At 42.9% G+C, this 21,010-nt stretch overlaps 1 protein-coding gene across 4 annotated transcripts in view; it reads left to right on the forward strand.

Annotated features, from left to right (window-relative positions):
• The window catches only part of myo5aa (myosin VAa), a 49,327-nt gene that overhangs the window by 12,560 nt on the left and 15,757 nt on the right, over positions 1-21,010 (forward strand). For all 4 annotated transcript variants that reach the window (XM_030099012.1, XM_030099002.1, XM_030099005.1 and 1 more), the window contains exons 2-25: positions 439-549; positions 2,135-2,306; positions 2,959-3,103; positions 4,818-4,974; positions 6,076-6,219; positions 8,664-8,745; positions 10,421-10,528; positions 10,896-11,002; positions 11,100-11,365; positions 11,489-11,570; positions 11,679-11,819; positions 12,802-12,927; positions 13,184-13,267; positions 16,149-16,304; positions 16,833-16,930; positions 17,241-17,327; positions 17,766-17,874; positions 18,005-18,216; positions 18,332-18,488; positions 18,619-18,858; positions 18,970-19,218; positions 20,253-20,346; positions 20,474-20,622; positions 20,844-20,957. In XM_030099012.1, the coding sequence (XP_029954872.1) occupies positions 439-549; positions 2,135-2,306; positions 2,959-3,103; positions 4,818-4,974; positions 6,076-6,219; positions 8,664-8,745; positions 10,421-10,528; positions 10,896-11,002; positions 11,100-11,365; positions 11,489-11,570; positions 11,679-11,819; positions 12,802-12,927; positions 13,184-13,267; positions 16,149-16,304; positions 16,833-16,930; positions 17,241-17,327; positions 17,766-17,874; positions 18,005-18,216; positions 18,332-18,488; positions 18,619-18,858; positions 18,970-19,218; positions 20,253-20,346; positions 20,474-20,622; positions 20,844-20,957 (3,390 nt within the window). The remainder of the gene's footprint in view (positions 1-438; positions 550-2,134; positions 2,307-2,958; positions 3,104-4,817; positions 4,975-6,075; positions 6,220-8,663; positions 8,746-10,420; positions 10,529-10,895; positions 11,003-11,099; positions 11,366-11,488; positions 11,571-11,678; positions 11,820-12,801; positions 12,928-13,183; positions 13,268-16,148; positions 16,305-16,832; positions 16,931-17,240; positions 17,328-17,765; positions 17,875-18,004; positions 18,217-18,331; positions 18,489-18,618; positions 18,859-18,969; positions 19,219-20,252; positions 20,347-20,473; positions 20,623-20,843; positions 20,958-21,010) is intronic.

Below are 21,010 nucleotides of genomic sequence, written 5' to 3' on the forward strand. Positions count from 1 at the left end.
TGTGTGTGTGTGTGTGTGTGTGTGTGTGTGTGTGTGTGTGTGTGTGTGTGTGTGTGTGTGTGTGTGTGTGTGTGTGTGTGTGTGTGTGTGTGTGTGTGTGCGCGTTTGCAACTCATGGCAGTGAAGTGAAAGGATTAAAACAAGATTTATCACTATGTTGCACAATGCTATTTTTTTTTTTTTTGACAAAAATCAACTTCATTGTGGAAGTTTTGATCAACACTAATCATTGCAATCGAATGTATTTTATCCATTGAGGTTGTCACGTCATCCCACCACAGAATGGACTCAGCACTAACTTACAATAGGCGAAATGGAAGGAAAAAGGAGAAGTAAGCTATAAGAAATATCAGGAAAACCCTCAAATGCACCAAGATTATAACAGTAACCTTCGACTCTCTGCCTTGATGTAACCCTGCTTCCTCCGGTCTCTCGCAGTGTGCTCGGGTGTGGATCCCCGATGCAGAGGAGGTGTGGAAGTCTGCCGAGCTGACAAAGGACTACAAAGGTGGCGATGCCTCCCTGCAGCTGATGCTGGAAGATGGAAAGGTGAGGATGATGATGGCAGGACGGGGATTAGGCCTTTCCCTCTTTATGCTTTATCCCCGTCTGTTCGTTGCTTCCATTGCATCTCATTAGTGGTTTTCGGTTTAGCCATTAACACTTTCCACAAATGAGACCTGCATGCAAAGATACCCCGAGGAGCATTTTAGATGTATCTTAGCGCATTTAATTCTTTAGCCTGCGCACAGCCCGTACTTCTTGCATTCATTAACAGGCACTCCTGTAAATGGATGCGTGCTCGCAGCAGACCCATTTCCCGTATTGCACCGTTTGATTTAAGATTCGTGTGATCGTATGTAGATGTAATCACTTCCACTGCCTTCAAAGAGGCTTTGTGTTTGCTTCAGGCTGCTTATTGCCTCAAACGCTGTATCACCTGCTGTTTTCCACAAATTAAACAGTATACTTATGATAGACGATTTGAGCTAATGCTGGTTAATTTGAGATTTTTTTTTTTTGTGTAGTCAAGATTATTTCATTGGTAAATATCTCATCCTGTGTCTGTAGCTTCTGAAAATAACTGTTTGCATTTTGAAAATGTGGTTCGCACACTGACACTAAACACAAATGAAAGGCTTTGTTTTGCTGAGTGACATTTTCTATACATCCTAATCACAAGGATGGATCTGGAACTGCGAGGAGGGAAATGTGCAGGAGGCATTTGAGTTGAACCTGCTGCCCTAAAAGAGAAAGACTGAAAAGAAGATTTAAGACGTCCAGCTCTGAACAGAGTCTCCTTTAGCCGCGTAGAGCCGTAGAGAATCATGGACTGGTCTCATGACTTTTCTAAAAACTTAGCATGAAATAATATTGGAATACTGTTAATCTGTGTGGGTCTCTGCCTTTGATGACTGTGCAGGATAGGATCTCCACTGGGAGTTGTCCTCAGGCAGAAAGTAAAAGCTGCAGCGCTGTGTGGAGATTAACCAACCTCATGAAGAAATTTTTCAAACGCACCGTTAAGTTTGATTTTCACCATTCTGCGTAACTCTCAGTAACAAAATCAGCCCATCTTGGTCTTATCATTTGATGCGTGTAGACACAAATTAGTATGATCACTACTCTTACTGATAATATAACAGGAGATTCAACTTTTAAAGCGTAGCCACTGAAATAACTTTGTTCTGTCTGGCTGGCAGGTGATAAAATGTCCTCGGTTTTTAATTTGTAACCAATGTGATTGGTCTGAATTGCGTAGAGGAGGCTGGTATCAAAGGAATAAATCTGAAGAGTGAAATATAATCAAGAAGTTGAAACCATTGAGTGTTCATTTGAGTGTGAACGGAGTCGTTTCAGTGTCATTCAGCATTTTCTTCTTTTAAGAACTAAATCCATCTGAACACTACCAAACACCATTTAGTAATAGAACGAATAAATACCATTTCTAAATCATACACAATTGGTAATGAGATTTCAGTTTGAACAAGACCGCCAGGCTTATTTTTGAGATTGTTAATATGTGCTGCTGATCCATAAAATAAACCACAACGTGTATCTGACTTCACATGAATCTGTCATATTTCTGAAAATAGATGTTGTAACTTCCTCCACTATTCTTTGTCTTCTTCAGAGCATTGAGCACAAATTGGATCCCAAGACAAAGAATTTGCCATATCTGCGAAACCCCGACATCCTGGTGGGCGAGAATGACCTCACAGCGCTCAGCTACCTCCACGAGCCGGCCGTGCTGCACAACCTCAAAGTCCGCTTCATGGACTCCAAGCTCATCTACACCTACTGCGGTGAGAGCGACCAGCTGGCGGCCACTGTCCAGTGTCACTGGTTTGGATAATACCACACCTCCCAAGAACTAGTCTCTGTTTTTATGATTAATATGAACGTGGAAGTGAGGGGAACTTGAAGGAGTCGGTTATTTGGGATTTGCATGGATTCGGATTGTAGATGCAGAAACCGATCAATCAACAATAGCAAAATTTGTACGCCATCTTACAGCATCATATGAATCACCTGAATAATAGGTCAAAGTAGAAATATTGAGTTTATTAGTGCTTCTTTCAGAGCTTCTGTTTAACTTTTTGATTCAACATTGAAATTATTGTATGGTTCACTAATGCCTTTGTTTAACTGCCTTCAGAGTGTATTGAACCTTTTTCTGTGAAAACTGTTTTTAATCACTAAAAATGCATTTTGTCAAAAGTGTATTTAATGTCATAGAGCACTTCCAAAACACACATGAGCTGTGCATCAGTTGTTCCTGAACGCCTCCTCTGTAGAAGGTGCTCGTTCTTTCTTGTTACGATAAAGTACTAAATGAGAATTTTTTGCGGCCTTTACCTTAAAAAGGAGAAAATCGTTTTTTCGCAAAAGTTCTTACTGTGGGACCACTTCCCATGTTCCAGCTGCTCATATTTCCCTTTACTTTCTGAATGACAGGAATCGTTCTCGTGGCCATCAACCCGTATGAGACGCTGCCGATCTACGGCACGGACATCATCAGCGCCTACAGCGGCCAGAACATGGGAGACATGGACCCACATATCTTCGCTGTGGCAGAAGAGGCATATAAACAGATGGCCAGGTGTGTGTGTGTGTGTGTGTGTGTGTGTCTGTGTGTTACCTGAGCAGACTCGGTGCATCGCTCAGCTCCCCCCCCCCCCCCCCCCCCCTTCTCTTCAGGGTTTGTAGGTCAAAGCCGAGCCACAAATAGCCTCATGGTGGTCTCACCGTATCTTTTGCTCACTTGCTTTTTTTAATCTTGCTCACATATGGAAAGACACACACGGACTCTCCACAGGATGCCAGCAGCAATAGATCTTTTTAGTTTCTTTAACACACTGACATATATACTTGTACAGGATATTATTAGTGCTTTTTAACAGGTTAAATCAAGTCGTCTACCTCAGAGAGCAGTGAGGGGAGTACTAGTCTGCAGTTTTACTCAAACAATTCGGTTTATCTGCAGGAGGTCGGGTTGCAGATCAGTACAGGAAAGAAACTGGTTCATACTGATCATTTTCTGGATTTTCTCTAAATTTTCATTCTGAAAAATGGAAGTACTCAAGACATATTTCCACTGCTTTGAGAAAGTGTAATAATGGTACAGAAACATTTTAAATGTGGTTACCATGCAAAGCAAACTTTTTCCGTTACGTTGTTAACAGGAGACGTTAACCTCATTGTTACATTGTTAACGTAACACGTTACTTTGCATTTCAACTTAAAACTCGGAATCATGGTATTACCTAGTAACGCATTCTGGTGAAGACAAATTAACAATGTACCATGAAAAGTTTATCCTTATAGATACTTTTCATTTTAGTCTATAGCACACGTAAAAAAAAAACAAACTGCAAGTTGGATTAAAAAGCTGTGAAAGAGAGCAGGTTGATCACCAAAGGGCCACATGTATCGAGCTATTATCCCTTCACACGTTAACGGTTTCTCCTCCTTGCTCAAATAGCTGCAGTTTTACAGATGCTCTGAACCAGTTGTCCATTATATTCAGCCCTCGTCACAGGGGTTCATGGACAGCAATTACCACAAACAGCCTGAGATTGTCTAAAGATCACCGTCTCTCTGCGCTCCACAGTGTGACAGATAGTTCGGCTTTTAGCAGCAAATAAAATGCAGAATAAAGTGATGCAGATATCAAAAATACACTAAACCAAAGCAGTAGGAAGCAGATTCTTAAAGAGGACAAATTATGAAAGACGTCCATCTTCTTCATTTACTCTGAATCTAACTTTTTTTTTGCTGTGTATGAATACTGAGGCTGTTTTTTTTTTCTTCTGCAAGTTTGTTTACTTATTTTTTGAAGACACTGGGGGCACAGGTACAGTACCTGTATAAGTATGTGATGATCATGTTGTACAGTGCGGCAAGTAATTAACTAAATGTGCTCAATGCTGCTGGAACCTTCACAAATTCCCTTTGTAATGGCATATAGGATTGGCCCAGTGTTCTGAGACGTGGGGATAACGAGGAGGATGGCCTGCAGAGACATTAAAACGTGCAAAGATACTGAGGAGGTGTGAAGGTGTAGCAACACCTGCTCTGCCTGCAGGCAGTGAGGCTGTTTGTTGATGACAGCGTGTGACACTTACAGCTCCCATCTGTGTCACACTCATTATTTTACCGTACACGATCACAAGCTCTAACGAGTTACCCGTAACCACACCCTCACGCGAGATTAACATACGACTGAACGAGGACGCAGGACTGAAAGTACCTCTCTGACATTCAGCCACACTTCTACAGCTTTGTTTTTTTTTTCTTGTTCCTGAATGCATCAGGGATGAGAGGAACCAGTCGATCATCGTGAGCGGGGAGTCCGGAGCAGGAAAGACCGTGTCGGCCAAATACGCCATGAGATACTTTGCAACGGTCAGCGGCTCGGCCAGCGAGGCCAACGTGGAGGAGAAGGTGTTGGCCTCCAACCCCATCATGGAGGTGAGGAACAGATGCACAAGAGGGGATTGTTCTCAGTTTTCTGTTTACAGAAGTCCCTGATATCACTTAGTTTACCAAATTCAGAAATATATTCCTCTCCTCTCCTCTCCTCTCCTCTCCTCTCCTCTCCTCTCCTCTCCTCTCCTCTCCTCTCCTCTCCTCTCTTCTCCTCTCCTCTCCTCTCCTCTCCTCTCTCTCTGTCTTTCTGGCCTCAGGCAGCTCTCTGCTGTGACAACACAAGTCTCATCCTGAACAGTGTGTGTTTGTGTGTGTGTGTGTGTGTTTCTTCCCATGCAGATATATATATATGTGCAGGGGGGGGGTTGGAGAGCTCTCTCCTGTCGCTCTAACATTCCTCTCCCTTCAGCCAATTGGAGATGAGTTCACAGGATGAATAGAAAGCTTTTTGTTTTTTACTGTTTCACTGACGTCACTGACTGTTTCAGTGTAGATGCAGTGCAGACTGTTGCAGCAGCCTGTTCCAGTTCACAAAACCAGGGTGGTGTGTGCATTTCTGTGCTTGACAGATGGTGTTTATGTGTCTGAGCAGCTGATGCTGACAAAGATTTTCTTTTGCAATCAAAGACTATTTCTAGCCTGGAATCAGCAAAAACCTTTAATGCTTCGACACCTTAGTTCAGTTCAGGTTGTTTTCATGTGTATCTGTGATGTGTGTGTTTATATGCAGCCACACTCATCTGCTACTGGGATCACTGATCAATCCTGAGCATTGGACGGAGTGCTGACTGTTGTCGGTCCTCTTGCTGATGTTTAGAAGCTCAGCAGGAAATGCTCAATAACAAATCAAGGACGTTCTTCAGTGCGACGGACCGAGTTGTCTTAGAACTGATCTGTCAGTGAAGTTGGCTTCTGGTTTATACTGGCAGGATGGAAGATTTTGACTATAGTGAATCTCTTAATTTGGAGAAAAGACAATAGATTTAGAGGAAAAATACTTTTCTGTTTAGATCAGATATCTTTTTTAGTAAACTTGTGAGAAGTTGTCACATCCTGTCCAAACTGATGACAGCATTTCCTCCTCTTTTTCCATCACAGTGACATGTTGAATGTATTAAAATGTGTCCCTCTCCTGTTTCCCAGGCCATTGGAAACGCGAAGACCACCAGGAACGACAACAGCAGCCGTTTTGGCAAATACATCGAGATCGGCTTCGACGCCCGTTACCGCATCATCGGAGCCAACATGAGAACATATCTGCTGGAGAAATCACGAGTGGTTTTTCAAGTGAGTGCACACACGTGCAGGTTTGCATGGATGAACACGCATCTGGGGTGTAAATTGATTTACTTGCATTAATTTACTCGCTGCTCTTGTGAAGCCATGAATCACTGATAAATGCCTGAAAGATGCCTCTGCTGAAGTTCAAACTTCAAATCTGCACTTGGCTTAAAAGGAGATGCCATTTAAAAAATTCTAGTCTTCGTCACTCAGTGAAAGATTTACAGGCTTACAAACGCAATTTCAATACACAAATTTGTTTCCTCGTCCTTGAAACCACAATTTTACTTAGAGTCAGGGGTAGTTCTATGCATATCTGTTGATAAATACCGAAAGCAGCTGATTTTACTCTCCGGTTTTTGCAGTGGTTACTGTTGAGGTTTATTAAATTTATTTGTGTTGGATATTCCGTTCAGTGTACTTTACATCTCTGCAGAAGAAAAGCAAGGCATGAAAACATACATATATGCATATTTTAAAAGTAGTAAGATAGAATTTACTATGAAGGACTGTCAAATTGCAGTGCAGTTTAAGATTTTCAGTTTCGGTGCACATGAAGCCGTTCACAGGCCTCATCAGTAGAGTTCAGGCTTGTGGCTGATAATAACCTCCACTTTAGGAGCACTGCTGCTTTTTTTTTTTATCAAGTACTACTTTACAATGATTCAAGTATCACTGATGATTTGTTGTTTGTTACATTTTCTTTGGCTTCCCTTGTTCTGAACACTTATTAGAGCATCTTGATCTCGAGATATTTATGCAGGGTTTTTTTTTGTGTTTTTTTGGTACTTTCAAGAACACATTTTACAAAAAAAAAATCCCTCTCCTAGTTGCAGCAGCAGTTTGCTTGTTAAACAGAAAGAAAAAAGGCTCAGTTGCTGGAAAACTGATGGCAGCTTGTGCCCTGAGTGGCTCAACATCTCAGCAACGTAAATGCTTTGTTTTGTGTTCTGCCTTCGAACGTCATCCACTGAACTCATAAAGAGCTAAAGCAGCAAATGAGCGGCGAGGCTGCGCTCCGTGTCTCCTGGAGCAGAGGAAGCATGCAGCAGTAATTCTCTTTTTCAAAAAGACAAGTGAAACAAAGTAAACTCCCTTTTTTTTAACAGTCCTGCTGGTAGTTGAGTCATGGCATGCTCCTCTTTTTCTTCCCTCACACTCTGCTTATTTCAGTGTCTGGACATTTGTTCTTGAGTACTGATTTCACATAGAAGACTGTGTCAGTATGCTTTTTTTTTTTTTTTTGAAACATGCACTAAGACAAATAAATAGTTCCTTCCAGTCCACCAAATGATATCTCATTAAACAGCAGTGAATAACTAACAGCGGAACAAGTCCGACAAGGAGTTAGAAAATTGATTTTTGTTCAAATAATGTCTTGATTTATAACATTTGAAAAGATATCATCTTTATTGTGGAACAACATTATTGACACTCTAGAGCTGACAGTGATATCTTCATCTTTATACTGTTTAAAAATGATGGCAACGTATTTGTCACTGAAATTTCTTCATAGTTTTTCTGCTTCAGTCTGACTTCTGTAAAATTTACTTTAATCACATGATAATTCAAAATAACACACTATATGATGTTACAGTGTTACATCCTCCTGTTACATTATTATTACATTTGTTTGTAGTTGGTTTATATTATTTAGTTGCTTTAATTAGTATTTTCCCTTTTTATGCTGCCAGCTCACCTTTACAGTTATGCAGTGCAGCCAGGTTGTGCATTAGTCACTGTGTAGGAGTTTGTTCAATAACGGTGAAAGCCGTCCTGTGAGTGTATCGGCTTACTGGTGGAGCCAGTAATTCAGCATATAGCGTCAGAACGAGGATGTTTCACGCCGACCTGTGCGCAGGTATTCACTGTGCTGATAGGGAGGACAACTAGAAGAACGAGGATGTTGGCAGAAAGTCATTTCTCGCACTCGCTTCACATGTCTGTCACTAAACTGTGTGGGTATCTGTGTTTTGGATGAAGTGATATGATCTTCAGGCAGCCGATTGATGATGTGGACTCACGTTATTCAAGTTACCCATCACTTATGTTTCTAATAGTTAACAACAAAATCTATCAAGTACCAAATAGTGAGTGGGATACAAGTGGATCACATATGGTGTTGGATTTCTTGTATATTGTAGCATAAATGAGTTGAATGTACATTCAGCATTCCCATCTGACTCCATCACATGTGTTGTGTAGCCCTTGAGCAATGCACCAAGTTGCCAGCTGCCACTCATCAGCGCGAGCAGATGTGTAATTGCATAGCAGATGCAACGTTACAGTAATGAAACAACCAGCTGATTGGTCTCTCAGAGAAGTACATTTGAAACAAGAAGCAATGATGACTAACTTTGTTTGATCGCTATCATGCATGCATTGTATTTGTCTGGTTTTTTTTTTAAGACATTTATTCTTTAAAAAAAACTTTTCCTGTTTTCCTCTAGGCGGACGAGGAAAGGAATTATCATATCTTCTATCAGCTCTGTGCATCAGCCCATCTACCCGAGTACAAGACGCTGAAGCTGGGTATGCACCATGTTCTCGTCCCTGCGTCTCCATATACACACATGGACATACACACTACTGTACTGTTCTGGGAAAAGATGCAAAAACACTTGTTTTGCTGGCAGAAAAAAAAAATAAAAATTGGGGGGGAGGGCAAAACTCAGTCATGTGTGAACAAGTTGCTATTGACACATCTGCTTTTATTCCTGAACATTATTATTCTGCATTCTAGGTGCAAACTTATAGTAAATTTATTTAAGTTCATTAATATGATGTATCGTTTTATAAAACTCAAAGAATCTTTTTAAAAGATAAGAACAAAGTAAAAGTGCTAAAACAAAAGATAATATGTTGAAGCAAACAGACGCGTACGTACGCACATGATAACAGGTTCAGAGCAGTGCCGAGCGGGTGGGCTTTAAAAGCATTTAAATGTGTTCAAGTCACTACAGTCTCTGAGGGGTTTTGGAAGACAGTACCAGAGACAATTTCTATCAGTAGTACCCAGATCTGGTGTGTGAGTCACTGACAGTCTGCTTGTCACTGAAGTCTGAGGAAAAGAAACACTTTTGTAATTAAATACATTACCTCAGTAATGTGGGCTTATGTAAAAAAAAAAAAAAAAAAAACTAAAAGAAGAGTTTTGACAGGGAAAAAAATGTGTTGTATTTTCTATACAGTTATTTTTTGGTCACCTGGGGTTGTGTGTTTTAAAACTGTGCAGAAAAGTCTGACTCCTCTGGACAAACAGTGCACTGTAGTGCCTTTTGTTTTGTGTTCAGCTGTTCTTAATTCAGGCTCATTATGTTGTTGTACCTTATTATTCCAGCAATATAACGAGAGAAGCTCTGTATTTGTATTAATCATGCATCCTAATCTTATTAAACCTAAAGGCTATCCTCTATTTTCCTAAAAGAATGTCGTGAATGACTCAGGTTTTATATCAGTTCAGAGAAATCAGAGAAAATGAATGTGTGGTTAAACAGAGAGTAGAGAGCTCTTACTGTGGACTTGCACCTGCTCGTCCCACTCCCTCTCTCTCTGCTACACACACACACACACACACAGCTGCTGTCTCTCCCTCTCCTGCTGACTTCCTGGCTCTGTTAATGGAGTAGTTGTCACAGTCGTGCCAGTGGACCGTGTTGCCAGGCAACAGGCCTTGCCCTAATTCAGTGTTAAGTGTCTCTAAAGAAACCGGTCGAGGGAAAGTTGGGATGCCGTCGTCCAGACGCAGAACTCTCCTCGATTTCATGCTTTCCCCAGAAGCCCGAGCCCCTCGCATTGTCTCTGTTAATCTGTCCGTGAACAGACATCTGACAGCTTCCACAAGATAATTCACCGGAACCATATGAACCCCTTCAATTCTGTCATGTGTCTGTACTGACAAGTTCTATATTTATCCAAGCTTAGGTATAGAAATCGGACTGGCACAAGTCCTATTTTATCATCTATCAACAGAGTAGATTTGCTGCGGTTCTACAGTCTTATATTGTCTGATATTAAAAAGTTTTTTTTTTTTTTAATATGTCTTTCAACTCAGAAGAATCAGTCTTTTGCTAAATGAGTCACTTCATAAGGAAAAAATAATCCATTTGTGTAAAAGAATGTTGATTTCAGGTCAACAGATTATGTGAAACTGCATTTGATGCACGTTTGTGAAGATGATTAACCCTGTGTTTGTTTCTCCTGTCAGGTGGTGCAAACGACTTCCTGTACACCAGGCAGGGGCGCAGCCCTGTTATCGATGGCGTGGACGACAGCAAGGAGCTTTGCAACACTCGCAGTGCCTTCACATTGCTAGGTGACACAAGACATTCACTCAAAAACTATGCATGCACACTTTTTTTTTTTTGTTTGTTTTTTTTGCAGTATTAGATTTCCTCCCCTTATAATCTATTGTACATTGATGAGAACTGATTCCTGGATTAACTAACTGAAAACGAACTTATTTTGCCTCATTTTGACAGGAGTTCAGTAGGGTCACAATGGCCCAGTTTACATGGGTGTTTTTTCACTCCGATTGAAAACAATCGTGTTAAACGCATTTGTATACATGGACAGCATATAAAGCAATCCACGATGAATCCTCGTTGATGTTAAAATCTTAAAAACGTGTTGGTGAAGTGTTCCTTGTGAAAACCTTGTTTGTGTGTGTGTTTCTTTGGCAGGTATTAATGAGTCCTACCAGATGGGGTTGTTTCAGGTGCTGGCTGCCATTCTGCATCTGGGAAACGTGGAGATAAAAGAGAGAGACTCAGACAGCAGCATTATTCCTGTAAGAATCATTTTCTTCACAGGATGAAGGGAAACGTGTCTCTTTACTTGGAGTTCCACTGAATAGTACAGATTGAAATGGCCTCTTTCTGCCGCAGCCCAACAATCATCACCTGACGGCTTTCTGCGAGCTGGTGGGCGTCACCTACCAAGACATGTCCCAGTGGCTGTGCCACAGGAAGCTGAAGACGGCCACCGAGACATACGTCAAGACCCTCTCCCGTCTCCAGGCAACCAATGCCCGCGATGCCCTGTCCAAACACATCTATGCCAAACTCTTCAACTGGATTGTAGAGCATGTGAACAAAGCTTTGATCACCAATGTTAAGCAGCACTCCTTCATCGGGGTCCTCGACATCTACGGGTGCGCATGTGCATGGAGTGTGGAGTCCGACTAGATTTAAAGAAGCATTCAATCAGGAGTCAATACATTTTTTTAAAGTTTGGTTTAAAAAAAGATGTTAACTTCAGTTTTGTTGTCCTTCAGGTTTGAGACATTTGAGATCAACAGCTTTGAGCAGTTCTGTATCAACTACGCTAATGAGAAACTCCAGCAGCAGTTCAACATGGTGAGCAACGGTGTGCTGGGCTTGGAGATCTCAGCAACACTCCGTTTAGTGCAAAACTCAAGGCCGAATTCTGTGTGTCTGTGTGTGTGTGTGTCTGTGTTCGCACAGCATGTGTTCAAGCTGGAGCAGGAGGAGTACATGAGGGAGCAGATCCCCTGGACTCTCATCGACTTCTACGACAATCAACCCTGCATCAACCTCATCGAAGCCAAGATGGGCATCCTGGACCTGCTGGACGAGGAGTGCAAGGTGCTCTCTCATGCTCTCATATTACCACTTAGTGTAAAAGATACACACTGTTATATTACACTTAAATGCTTCAACACTCTTTGTAGCATGCTCATGTTAATGCAGAACTTCATCTAAAACACAGTCTGTACTGTCGCACAAGCAAAATTTCCAACTTACATAACAATTATTGACTCACTGGGTAAACAAAATACTTCTCATCAGTGTCAGTGTGGATTGTGAGCTTCTTCCTGGCTGCATATGAAGCAGTTTTGTGGGTTTTTCTGTTCTCATCCCACATTCTGCTTCACTGCTGTTGACATTCAGCCTGTCATTGCCTTGAACTATGAATGAGATTTGAGTCTCCACCACCTACACACCTGACTGAAGGCAAGCTCAGGAGCTGCACATCTTTCATTTACACTGAAGTTGGCTTGTACATTGCATCGCTTCACACCATGAATGAGACTGCAGTCATGCATACCTGCATGGTTTTCACTTCTCCCAGGTGCTTTCAGGAAGAGCAATAACATACTGAGCACCTCAAGACATGCATTTGATAGCAGTTCTGTTTGCAGTTCCTAGGCTCTTATAGTAATGTGGTCGTGTTCACTTCAGAGGGGACTGATGGTTATTTCTGGCTGAGTTATAATAATGCTGCAGTAGCTGCCAGACTGAGTCTCTGTCGGAGCGCTGAGTCCCACTACCAGCAGAATCGAGACAGTTTCACAGCTTAGTCAGATCTCTAACAATGCTAACTTATCTCTCTGAGCCTCTCAACCGTCGCAAGGTCATTTTATAAGCTGTTGACACTGAAGGTGGGCCGCATAGCTGACATTATTGCAGGGAAACATACTTGTCTGTGTGCGCTGAGGAAAATGGAATCGGCTCAGTCCAATAACTCCATAATTAACACTGCCATTTAATTAGTGAGAAAACTCATACAGAGTCTTGATGCTTTCCGGATTCATTTGATCACGGATCTTAACACATTCTGCCCCAGATGCCTAAAGGTTCAGATGATTCATGGGCTCAGAAACTGTACAACACCCACCTGAAGACCTGCACTCTGTTTGAGAAGCCGCGCATGTCCAACCGCGCCTTCATCATCCAGCATTTTGCTGATAAGGTGGGCCTAAGTGTTGTTGTTAGCTGTCTTGTGTTCAGTGAGTTCAGCCATTAAATTTTCTTTTTTCTGCCAGGTGTGGATTTTGTTTTCTTTCTGAATGAAACAGCGTGTGTTTGTAGTTCCCTGACATTATAACAGGATACCTGATTGATTTGATGTGTTAAAATAAAATTGCATCCAGTGTTCAAACTATAGGCTTCAGTGAAACATCCTTCCTGAGGTAACAGAGCTTTGCTGTGGTCTTGTCGATGCACAGGTGGAATACCAGTGTGACGGCTTCCTGGAGAAAAACAAGGACACGGTAAACGAAGAGCAGATCAACGTCCTGAAGGCCAGCAAGGTGAGGCACACGAGCACTAACGACAACAACACGATGCGTTCGGTCCACAGCGGGCTGTACTTTGACCAAACTCTGCAAAGACTTCAAATACTGTGGAAAACCAGGCAGCCTGCAGCTCCTGTAGAAATATGGCACCGGATCCTTTGGAGGTATTAGAGGTTATTGACAAAAACATGCCATCTGAAGGTTTAGGGAAGCAGCGCCCTCCTCTGGCGGTGTGCCGGTAATGTTGATGCCACCAGTATTGAATTTCCCGCATGCAACGTCATGCTGTAATAACAGTGATACTTGTGTATATAAATGGAATGCAAATGTAAATATAGACTAATCAATAACATTATGTACATAAAAGATTTAGCTCAATAGAATTTATGTCCAGAAATTGTATAAAATTATATAAATTATATTAAGTAATGTGATTATAGTCCTCTGCGCACATATTGCTTGTTCTGGTCAATCTTCACTGGGGGTGTGTGTGTGTGTGTGTGTGTGTGTGTGTGTGTGTGTGTGTGTGTGTGTGTGTGTGTGTGTGTGTGTGTGTGTGTGTGTGTGTGTGTGTGTGTGTGTGTGTGTGTGTGTGTGTGTGTGTGTGTGTGTGTGTGTGTGTGTGTGTGTGTGTGTGTGTGTGTGTGTGTGTGTGTGTGGTGACCAGATTGACCACTAACCCATGTGTACACTCGTCTAATACAGTCAGGCATTGTCTAGGTTAAGGTTATGGTAAGTTTAACAAAGAAGTGGCAGCTACAGCTGACTTCAGTAGAAATCTGCAGGAAATCAACACAAGTTAGTCTAGTCAAAAGAGAACCTAACTCTCTAAATCCCTGCTGCCGCCATTTTAACTGCTCTTTTGATACTCACGCGCACACACACCCATGACACGACGTGACACGGATGAAATGTTTGTTCAAAATACTCACAGTGACCTTCAACTGTTCTTTCATAGACCTCAGCCTGAGCTGAACTAGGTAAGAGTTGACAGATAAATACCGACTGAGCTAACCTCTAACACACACACACACACACACACACACACACACACACACACACACAGTATTGTTTGTATGTCGGCGTGGTAATGGATACCTGGGATTAAATGGTTTTCACCCCTTAATGAGATTCAGTCTAATTAAGCCTGTGTTTCGTCCTCTACCTGGTCTCGTCAATGCGTACTTGTGCGCTGAGCTGAAGCCTAATTCTTGCCCACCTTCACCAGCGGATCTCACAGAGGAACTCACTCAAGTATACACAAATCTCACTTAACACATAAATACCTGACCACAGACCTTATGATCAGGTCCGTATGGCGGTTTGTGTGTGTGTGTGAAGGTAGCAGAGTGTCAGGATTAACACACTGAACACTGGAAGAAAGTGGAAAGTGCATTGGGACCTGCAGAATGCACAGGAGTGTCACAGTAATGCTGACGTCTGCTCACAAGTCCAATCAGTACAGTGTTTCAAGAAAATGCTTGATGACAGCAATTTCCCACGATGCACTGCGATTCAGTTATTGGATCATATTGACAAGAGATAAAATCCCAGGGCAGAAGTCCTCTCTCCAAATGTCTGCATTCTGTGTTTTTGGGTTTGACGTCAGTCAAAGCACATCTAAAAAAAAAAAAAAAAAAAGCTGTCTTCTTCATCCATCACGACTTCACCAGTCCGTCATGTTTTATTCACCGTCTAGTCTAAATCCTGGATGTGTGTATTAGTTTTGGAAGGGGTTGGTGCTGATTTTGACCTGTGACCTGTGGGCATTTCTCCAGGTTCAGATTTTCTTTAACTGTTCCTTTTAATGTCATTGTGTTTGTCCCCATGTTGTCCATGTATGTTTGGTTCTGTCCTCATCATGACAACCTTCCCTGCCAGCAGAAGGTAAACACGAGCGTTCTTACAACGCTGGTCCGCCTGCAGCTCTTCATTTAGCTTCTTCTTCTTCTTCTTTTCTGTTTGTCTCTCCTCCTTCCTGGCCTCTCTCTTTGGCAGAGTTATTACTTTCTAACAATACTGAGGAGATTGAAGTCGTTTGAGTGTGTGTGAGTGTGTGTCAGCCTTTGTTTGCTGCATGGGGGAGCACTAAAGGCACTCTTGGAAGAGAAAAGAGGATTCAACAGAGAAATGGAGGACGGAGGAAGGAGGGTATTTTTATCCTTTTGGAGTGACGCTGAGAGCGAGCAGCACGTAAAGCCTTTGTGGGTCTGTGGCCGTCCTGCTTAATGGCGCTGGTTAGAGACGCAGCATGGTACGGCTCTGAGCACAGCAGGAGGACCTGAAGCTGCACACGTAACACAGCATCCTCCTCATATAACCTCAGTGTTATATGGACAAGACTGGTGGGTGTGAGCTTTACTAAAAGACACGTGTTATTCAGGTATTCATCACATTATTCATGTCCTAACGCCATGGCGAAACCACGCCATGCATTCATATATGGCCAACGCACAGCGTCATATATGACCAAACTAAACCCTTTCACTTTAATTTTCCTTCCATTAGCGTTACGACAGCTCTGACTGTGAATGAATCTAACAAAATGCCGATCAACAAATCAAGCGAAATCTACTCACTCATCTGCTCAAACTGCCGAACGGCTGCGTCAGTGTGATAAAGAAAATTAACCCTCATGCTTCTTTCACTGAACAACAGTACCAAAGTTTGTAAATGTGCCCTCCTGCTATGTGAGCCCATATGCACTGCAGTAAGTATGGCATGACTCCAAGGAAAGCAAATACTTTTGGAGTCATTTCTTATCTTTATAAGTTGCAAATTTATCTTGATTGAACAGTTAATTCAGGGTGAAATGTCATTACAGTCTTTTGTTTTGACAGGCTTGTCTGCATATCAGCTGTTCTGTTTGTAACTGGGATCGGGCTGATTTTTCCAGTTCGACCTGTTGGTGGAGCTGTTTCGTGACGAGGAGAAAGCCACCAGCCCCACTGGGCAAGTCCAGGGAACGGGAGGCCGAACCCGCCTCAGCGTCAAGCCAGACAAGGGCCGGGACTCCAGCAGCAAGGAGCACAAGAAGACTGTCGGCTGTCAGGTGAAGATCTCAGCAACGATAGATAATCCAGAGCCAGGGAGAGCAAAACGCTGAAAAATGAACTTTGAAAGGCTCTAAAATCACAATGAATAATTTCATGTAATTGCTATTGGGATTGTACAACAGATTTAATTGCAGTGTGCCACAATGCTTCAGATGGTAAAATACTAATTGCTTCAGTTTTAAGTATATTTTGTGCCTCATTCACATTGTTGTTACCGCAATATAATTTCCAAATTACAGTTGATGGTTTGATTCTGTGCACTGTTACACTGTGAGTGTGACTGTTCATGCAGTTCGTGATCAGCATTTTAAGGTGGTAATTATGAGATGCGTGCATTTAGATTGAACGTTTTTCTTTGAATCAGTGGCTCCAGTTCGTGTTGCAGTTTGACTCTCTGTCAGAGAGGATGAAACTGAAGCTGCCCATGCCTCATTTCTAACGTGATCACTTCAGTGGTACTAAAGAGATGATGATGATGATGATGATAATGATGATGATGATGATGTTCTCGTTCTCTCTCGTAGTTTCGTAACTCACTGCAAATGCTGATGGAAACTTTAAATGCTACCACTCCACACTACGTCCGCTGCATCAAACCCAACGACTTCAAGCAGGCCTTCTCGTGAGTCTCCACCCTCCGTATCTGCCTTTTACTTCAGTCTTGGTTTACTCTCTGGCTATATGATGGGATTATTTTTCTCATTTCAGACTTGTTTATGTTTGTGACTTAGATTCTGAGTAACATCCCATTAATTGACAATTTTTTGAAACAATTGCTCCATCATACTCTGAACTGAGCCATCTGATTAAATTACTGAGAATATACTTCTGATGGCAGAAGAGTTGAAAGGAAGCATCTTTGCTGTGTAAGTCATAGCTTTAGATATGGTTCGACTGAGGCGATGCTGATTGTGGATGTCTGTTATTGACAGCTTTGATCCCAAACGTGCGGTGCAGCAGCTCAGAGCCTGCGGCGTCCTGGAAACTATTCGCATCTCTGCTGCAGGATTCCCATCCAGGTAGCGAAGCGCCCAGCTGCTCTGCGGCTGACTCTCACGCTGTGTCACATGCTGGTGTTTTGCCCCAAAGGGAATTTTCAGAGTCGTATGAATGATCTTAATGCGTCTTTTCAAAGGACGATCATTGATAATCTCCGGTCTTTTACCGGTCAGTAACTGTTTTGGCCTTCAGTGCTGGAATTTAAAATGATTTAAGATTTAATTTATGAATTGGAAAATTTCATTTGGATCATTCATTCTAAAACTCTGTGGTAAAACTTGTAGTTATACGCAACAAAATCCACAACATAGAACATGGTTTTTATTTTTTTGTTATATAATTATTTGAAATGAAGACATTTCTTTTTAGGCAGACAAAGGGGCTTCTATTAAGGAAGATAAAACCAAAGGGATATGTTCGGTTGTCTAAATGTGTGTGTGTATGTGTGTGTGTGTCAGATGGACGTACCAGGAGTTCTTCAGTCGTTACAGAGTCCTCATGAAGCAGAAGGATGTTTTGCCCGACAAGAAGTTGACCTGCAAGAACGTTTTGGAGAAATTAGTCCAGGTGGATTTGTTTTTCCTCTTTTCCTGCTAAAAACACAAATTAAAGCCCCAAATTTCCAGAAGTCGTGGATATTTTTTCTCGTGATTTCTGTCTCCGCTGTCTCACCTCTGATCTTCGCTCCTCCCATCAGGATCAGGACAAATATCAGTTTGGTAAGACGAAGATCTTCTTCAGGGCCGGGCAGGTGGCTTACCTGGAGAAGCTGAGGGCAGATAAGCTGCGTGCCGCCTGCATCCGCATCCAGAAAACCATCCGCTGCTGGCTGGCGCGCAAGAAGTATCTCCGCAAGCGCAGTGCCGCCATCACCATCCAGAGGTTCACCAGAGGATACCAGGCCCGCTGGTGAGACACTCGCATCCCGCTGCACCGAAAAACAAAGTTGTAAAGAAACGTTAGTGACTCATGTTGATTCCGGGGAGCGGGAATCGTTGACCGAACGTCTGGTTTCTCTTCTCAGCCTGGCCAAATTCATGCGTCGCACTCAGGCAGCCACCGTCATCCAGAAGTACCAGAGGATGTACGTGGAGAAGAAGCGCTACAGGCAGAAGCAGGCTGCTGCTCTGGCCATGCAGACCATCCTCAGAGCCTACATGGCCCGGCAGAAGTATCAGGGGGTGAGACGTGAAACGACAGTCAAACAAGAACACATCAAAATGATTGGCTTACATAGCGTTTGTCACTCTTTTGGTGATGTCCGCCTGAAGTCCACAGTGTTTTAACCACTTTCTCTGTTTTCTTTCGTAGCTGCTGCGCCAGAAAAAAGCCGTCATCATTCAGAAGCGCGTCCGGGGCTGGCTGGCTCGGTGCTGGTACAAGCGCTGCCTTCGGTCCATTGTCTACTTGCAGTGCTGCATCCGCAGGATGAGAGCCAGGCGCGAGCTGAAGAAGCTGAAGATCGAGGCTCGATCGGTGGAGCACTTCAAGAAGCTCAACAAGGGCATGGAGAACAAGATCATGCAGCTGCAGAGGAAGATCGACGAGCAGGTGACGCATTGACCTCTTGTTTTTTGTTTTTTGTTTTTTTTTCCCTCTGTATTTTGTCATTATTCATTCAATACATTTTTGGACTCATGTTTTCTCCTCCTCCACCACCAGAGCAAGGAAAACCGGCTGGTCAACGACAAACTGGTTGGCCTGGAGAGCTCCTACACGGTGGAGAGCGAGCGGATGCGTGGCGAGCTGACCCGGCTGCGGGGGGTCGAGGAGGACAACAAGAACAAGGCCAACCAGGTGTCGTCCCTGCTGGAGGAGCTGGAGAAGCTGAGGAAGGAGCTGAGCAGCACGCAGCAGGAGAAGAAGACCATCGAGGACTGGGCGCAGACTTACAAAAACGAAATGGAGAAAGTAAGACAGGAGCCCCCGTTTCCCCACTCCCCCTACGACCCTTTCCTCATCATCTTCCCAAGACTGTAGCTATTAGGAAAAAAGAAAAATCCCCTTTATTAGTTCGACACAGAGGTTTTTAGAGACGTCTCATAACAAGTACAATCCCTGTAGTTGACTGGAAAATATAAATGTCACAAAATATCACATTTTTTTGCCTGAGGAAGAGTTTTTTCCCCCCGATTCAGGAGGCACAGCGCAGCAGGGGCAAAGGAGCTCTCGGTGGGCTCAGGGGGCAGTATTGCCCCGGGGCAGGTGAGCGCAGGAGTAGTGTGGCAGTGAGGTAGCTGCTGTGTGTTCAGCCCTGTGCTTTAGTGTAGTTTGTTTTCATTCGTGATTGCCTGCCTTTACGCCGGTCATGCCCGCAGATTATATAACTCGATTTCAAAGAATGCAGCATGTCAAAACACGAGCGGTTACATTCCATTAATCTAATCTGTTAAACTCTGAAGAGGAGTCTGGTGGTTTCAAAAGCGTTTCTTTTTTAGTCAACATCAATAAGCAAACCGGCAGACTAACAGTTCATAACAAAACACTTCCAGCTTTTAGTCATTTAAAACCCCAAAATATCATTTTTTATCATAATTTTCTTTGTCAATTTATATTTGTTTTACCTGCATCTGATGTTTCATCTCCTTTCATTAATATAACAAGTATATTTGTGTGAAGTCCATGATTTTCGATCCCTTTGAGCTGCTCAGGAGTCTGATGGCAGATGGAAATATAACACTTGTATAATATAAAAGTCCTACATTTCACATTTCTGAACTTCTGGATGAAAGAAATTGATTCAGTTAGATGTTGGAGAGGTTCAGCTATTTACTATTTACTGACTTAAAACTGAGTGATTTGATCATTTGAATTTCCTGATTTACCTTCTTGCTGTCAAACAGAAAGTAACAGCTGCGCTCCTTTATTTTGGTTTCTGAACAATGTCTTCATGATGGTTTTATTCTCGATGCCAGCAGTGACTGACTCTGGCTTATCTTTGTTAGATGGTCTCCGATCTGAGAGATCAGAACGGTTTGCTGAAGACGGAGAAGGACGACTTGAACCGGTTGATTCAGGAGCAGAGTCAGCAAATGACAGGTGAGAATAATTAAGTGTCTCTGTCACCGCCGTCGCTTCAGTCCTCTCAGGGACATTTCATTGTTCGGTACATTTGCACGGTGGGGCTTGTTTTAAAATGCGTTTCCCTCTTGATTTCCCCTCTCAGAGAAAATGACTCGTGCTATAGCACAGGAGACTCAGCAGCTGGAGACAGACCTGAACGAGGAGCGTTCTCGCTACCAGAATCTCCTGACAGAACACCTTCGCCTCGAGGAGAAGTACGACGACCTGAAGGAGGAGATGGCTCTGTCCTCGGTGAGGAGCGCGGGTTTCCCCCTCCCGATGAGGAGTCTGCACAGTGCTGCTCTCTAGTTTGAGTCTTGTTTTTAAACTTCTTAGCACAACGATGCACTGCTGAGTAGAAGGCAAATCCTGCTAGTATTACTGTTTGAACCGTCCCATCTGTGGGAGTTGCAGAACAAACTTGATTTTATAATCTTAAATTAAAAAGGCCTTTTTTTCTTTCACCCCTGAAGCACGTCTCCAAGCCTGGCCACAGGAGAACAGACTCCACCCACAGCAGCAACGAATCAGAGTACACCTACAACTCAGAGTACGCCGAATTGGAAGAAGGTTCCCGCGCCGCCGAAGTAAGACAATCGAGCAGAAGCACACTCGGATTCATCTGAAAGAAATATTCATA

This window comes from Salarias fasciatus, chromosome 1 (assembly GCF_902148845.1).
Source record: "Salarias fasciatus chromosome 1, fSalaFa1.1, whole genome shotgun sequence".
Taxonomy (NCBI): domain Eukaryota; kingdom Metazoa; phylum Chordata; class Actinopteri; order Blenniiformes; family Blenniidae; genus Salarias; species Salarias fasciatus.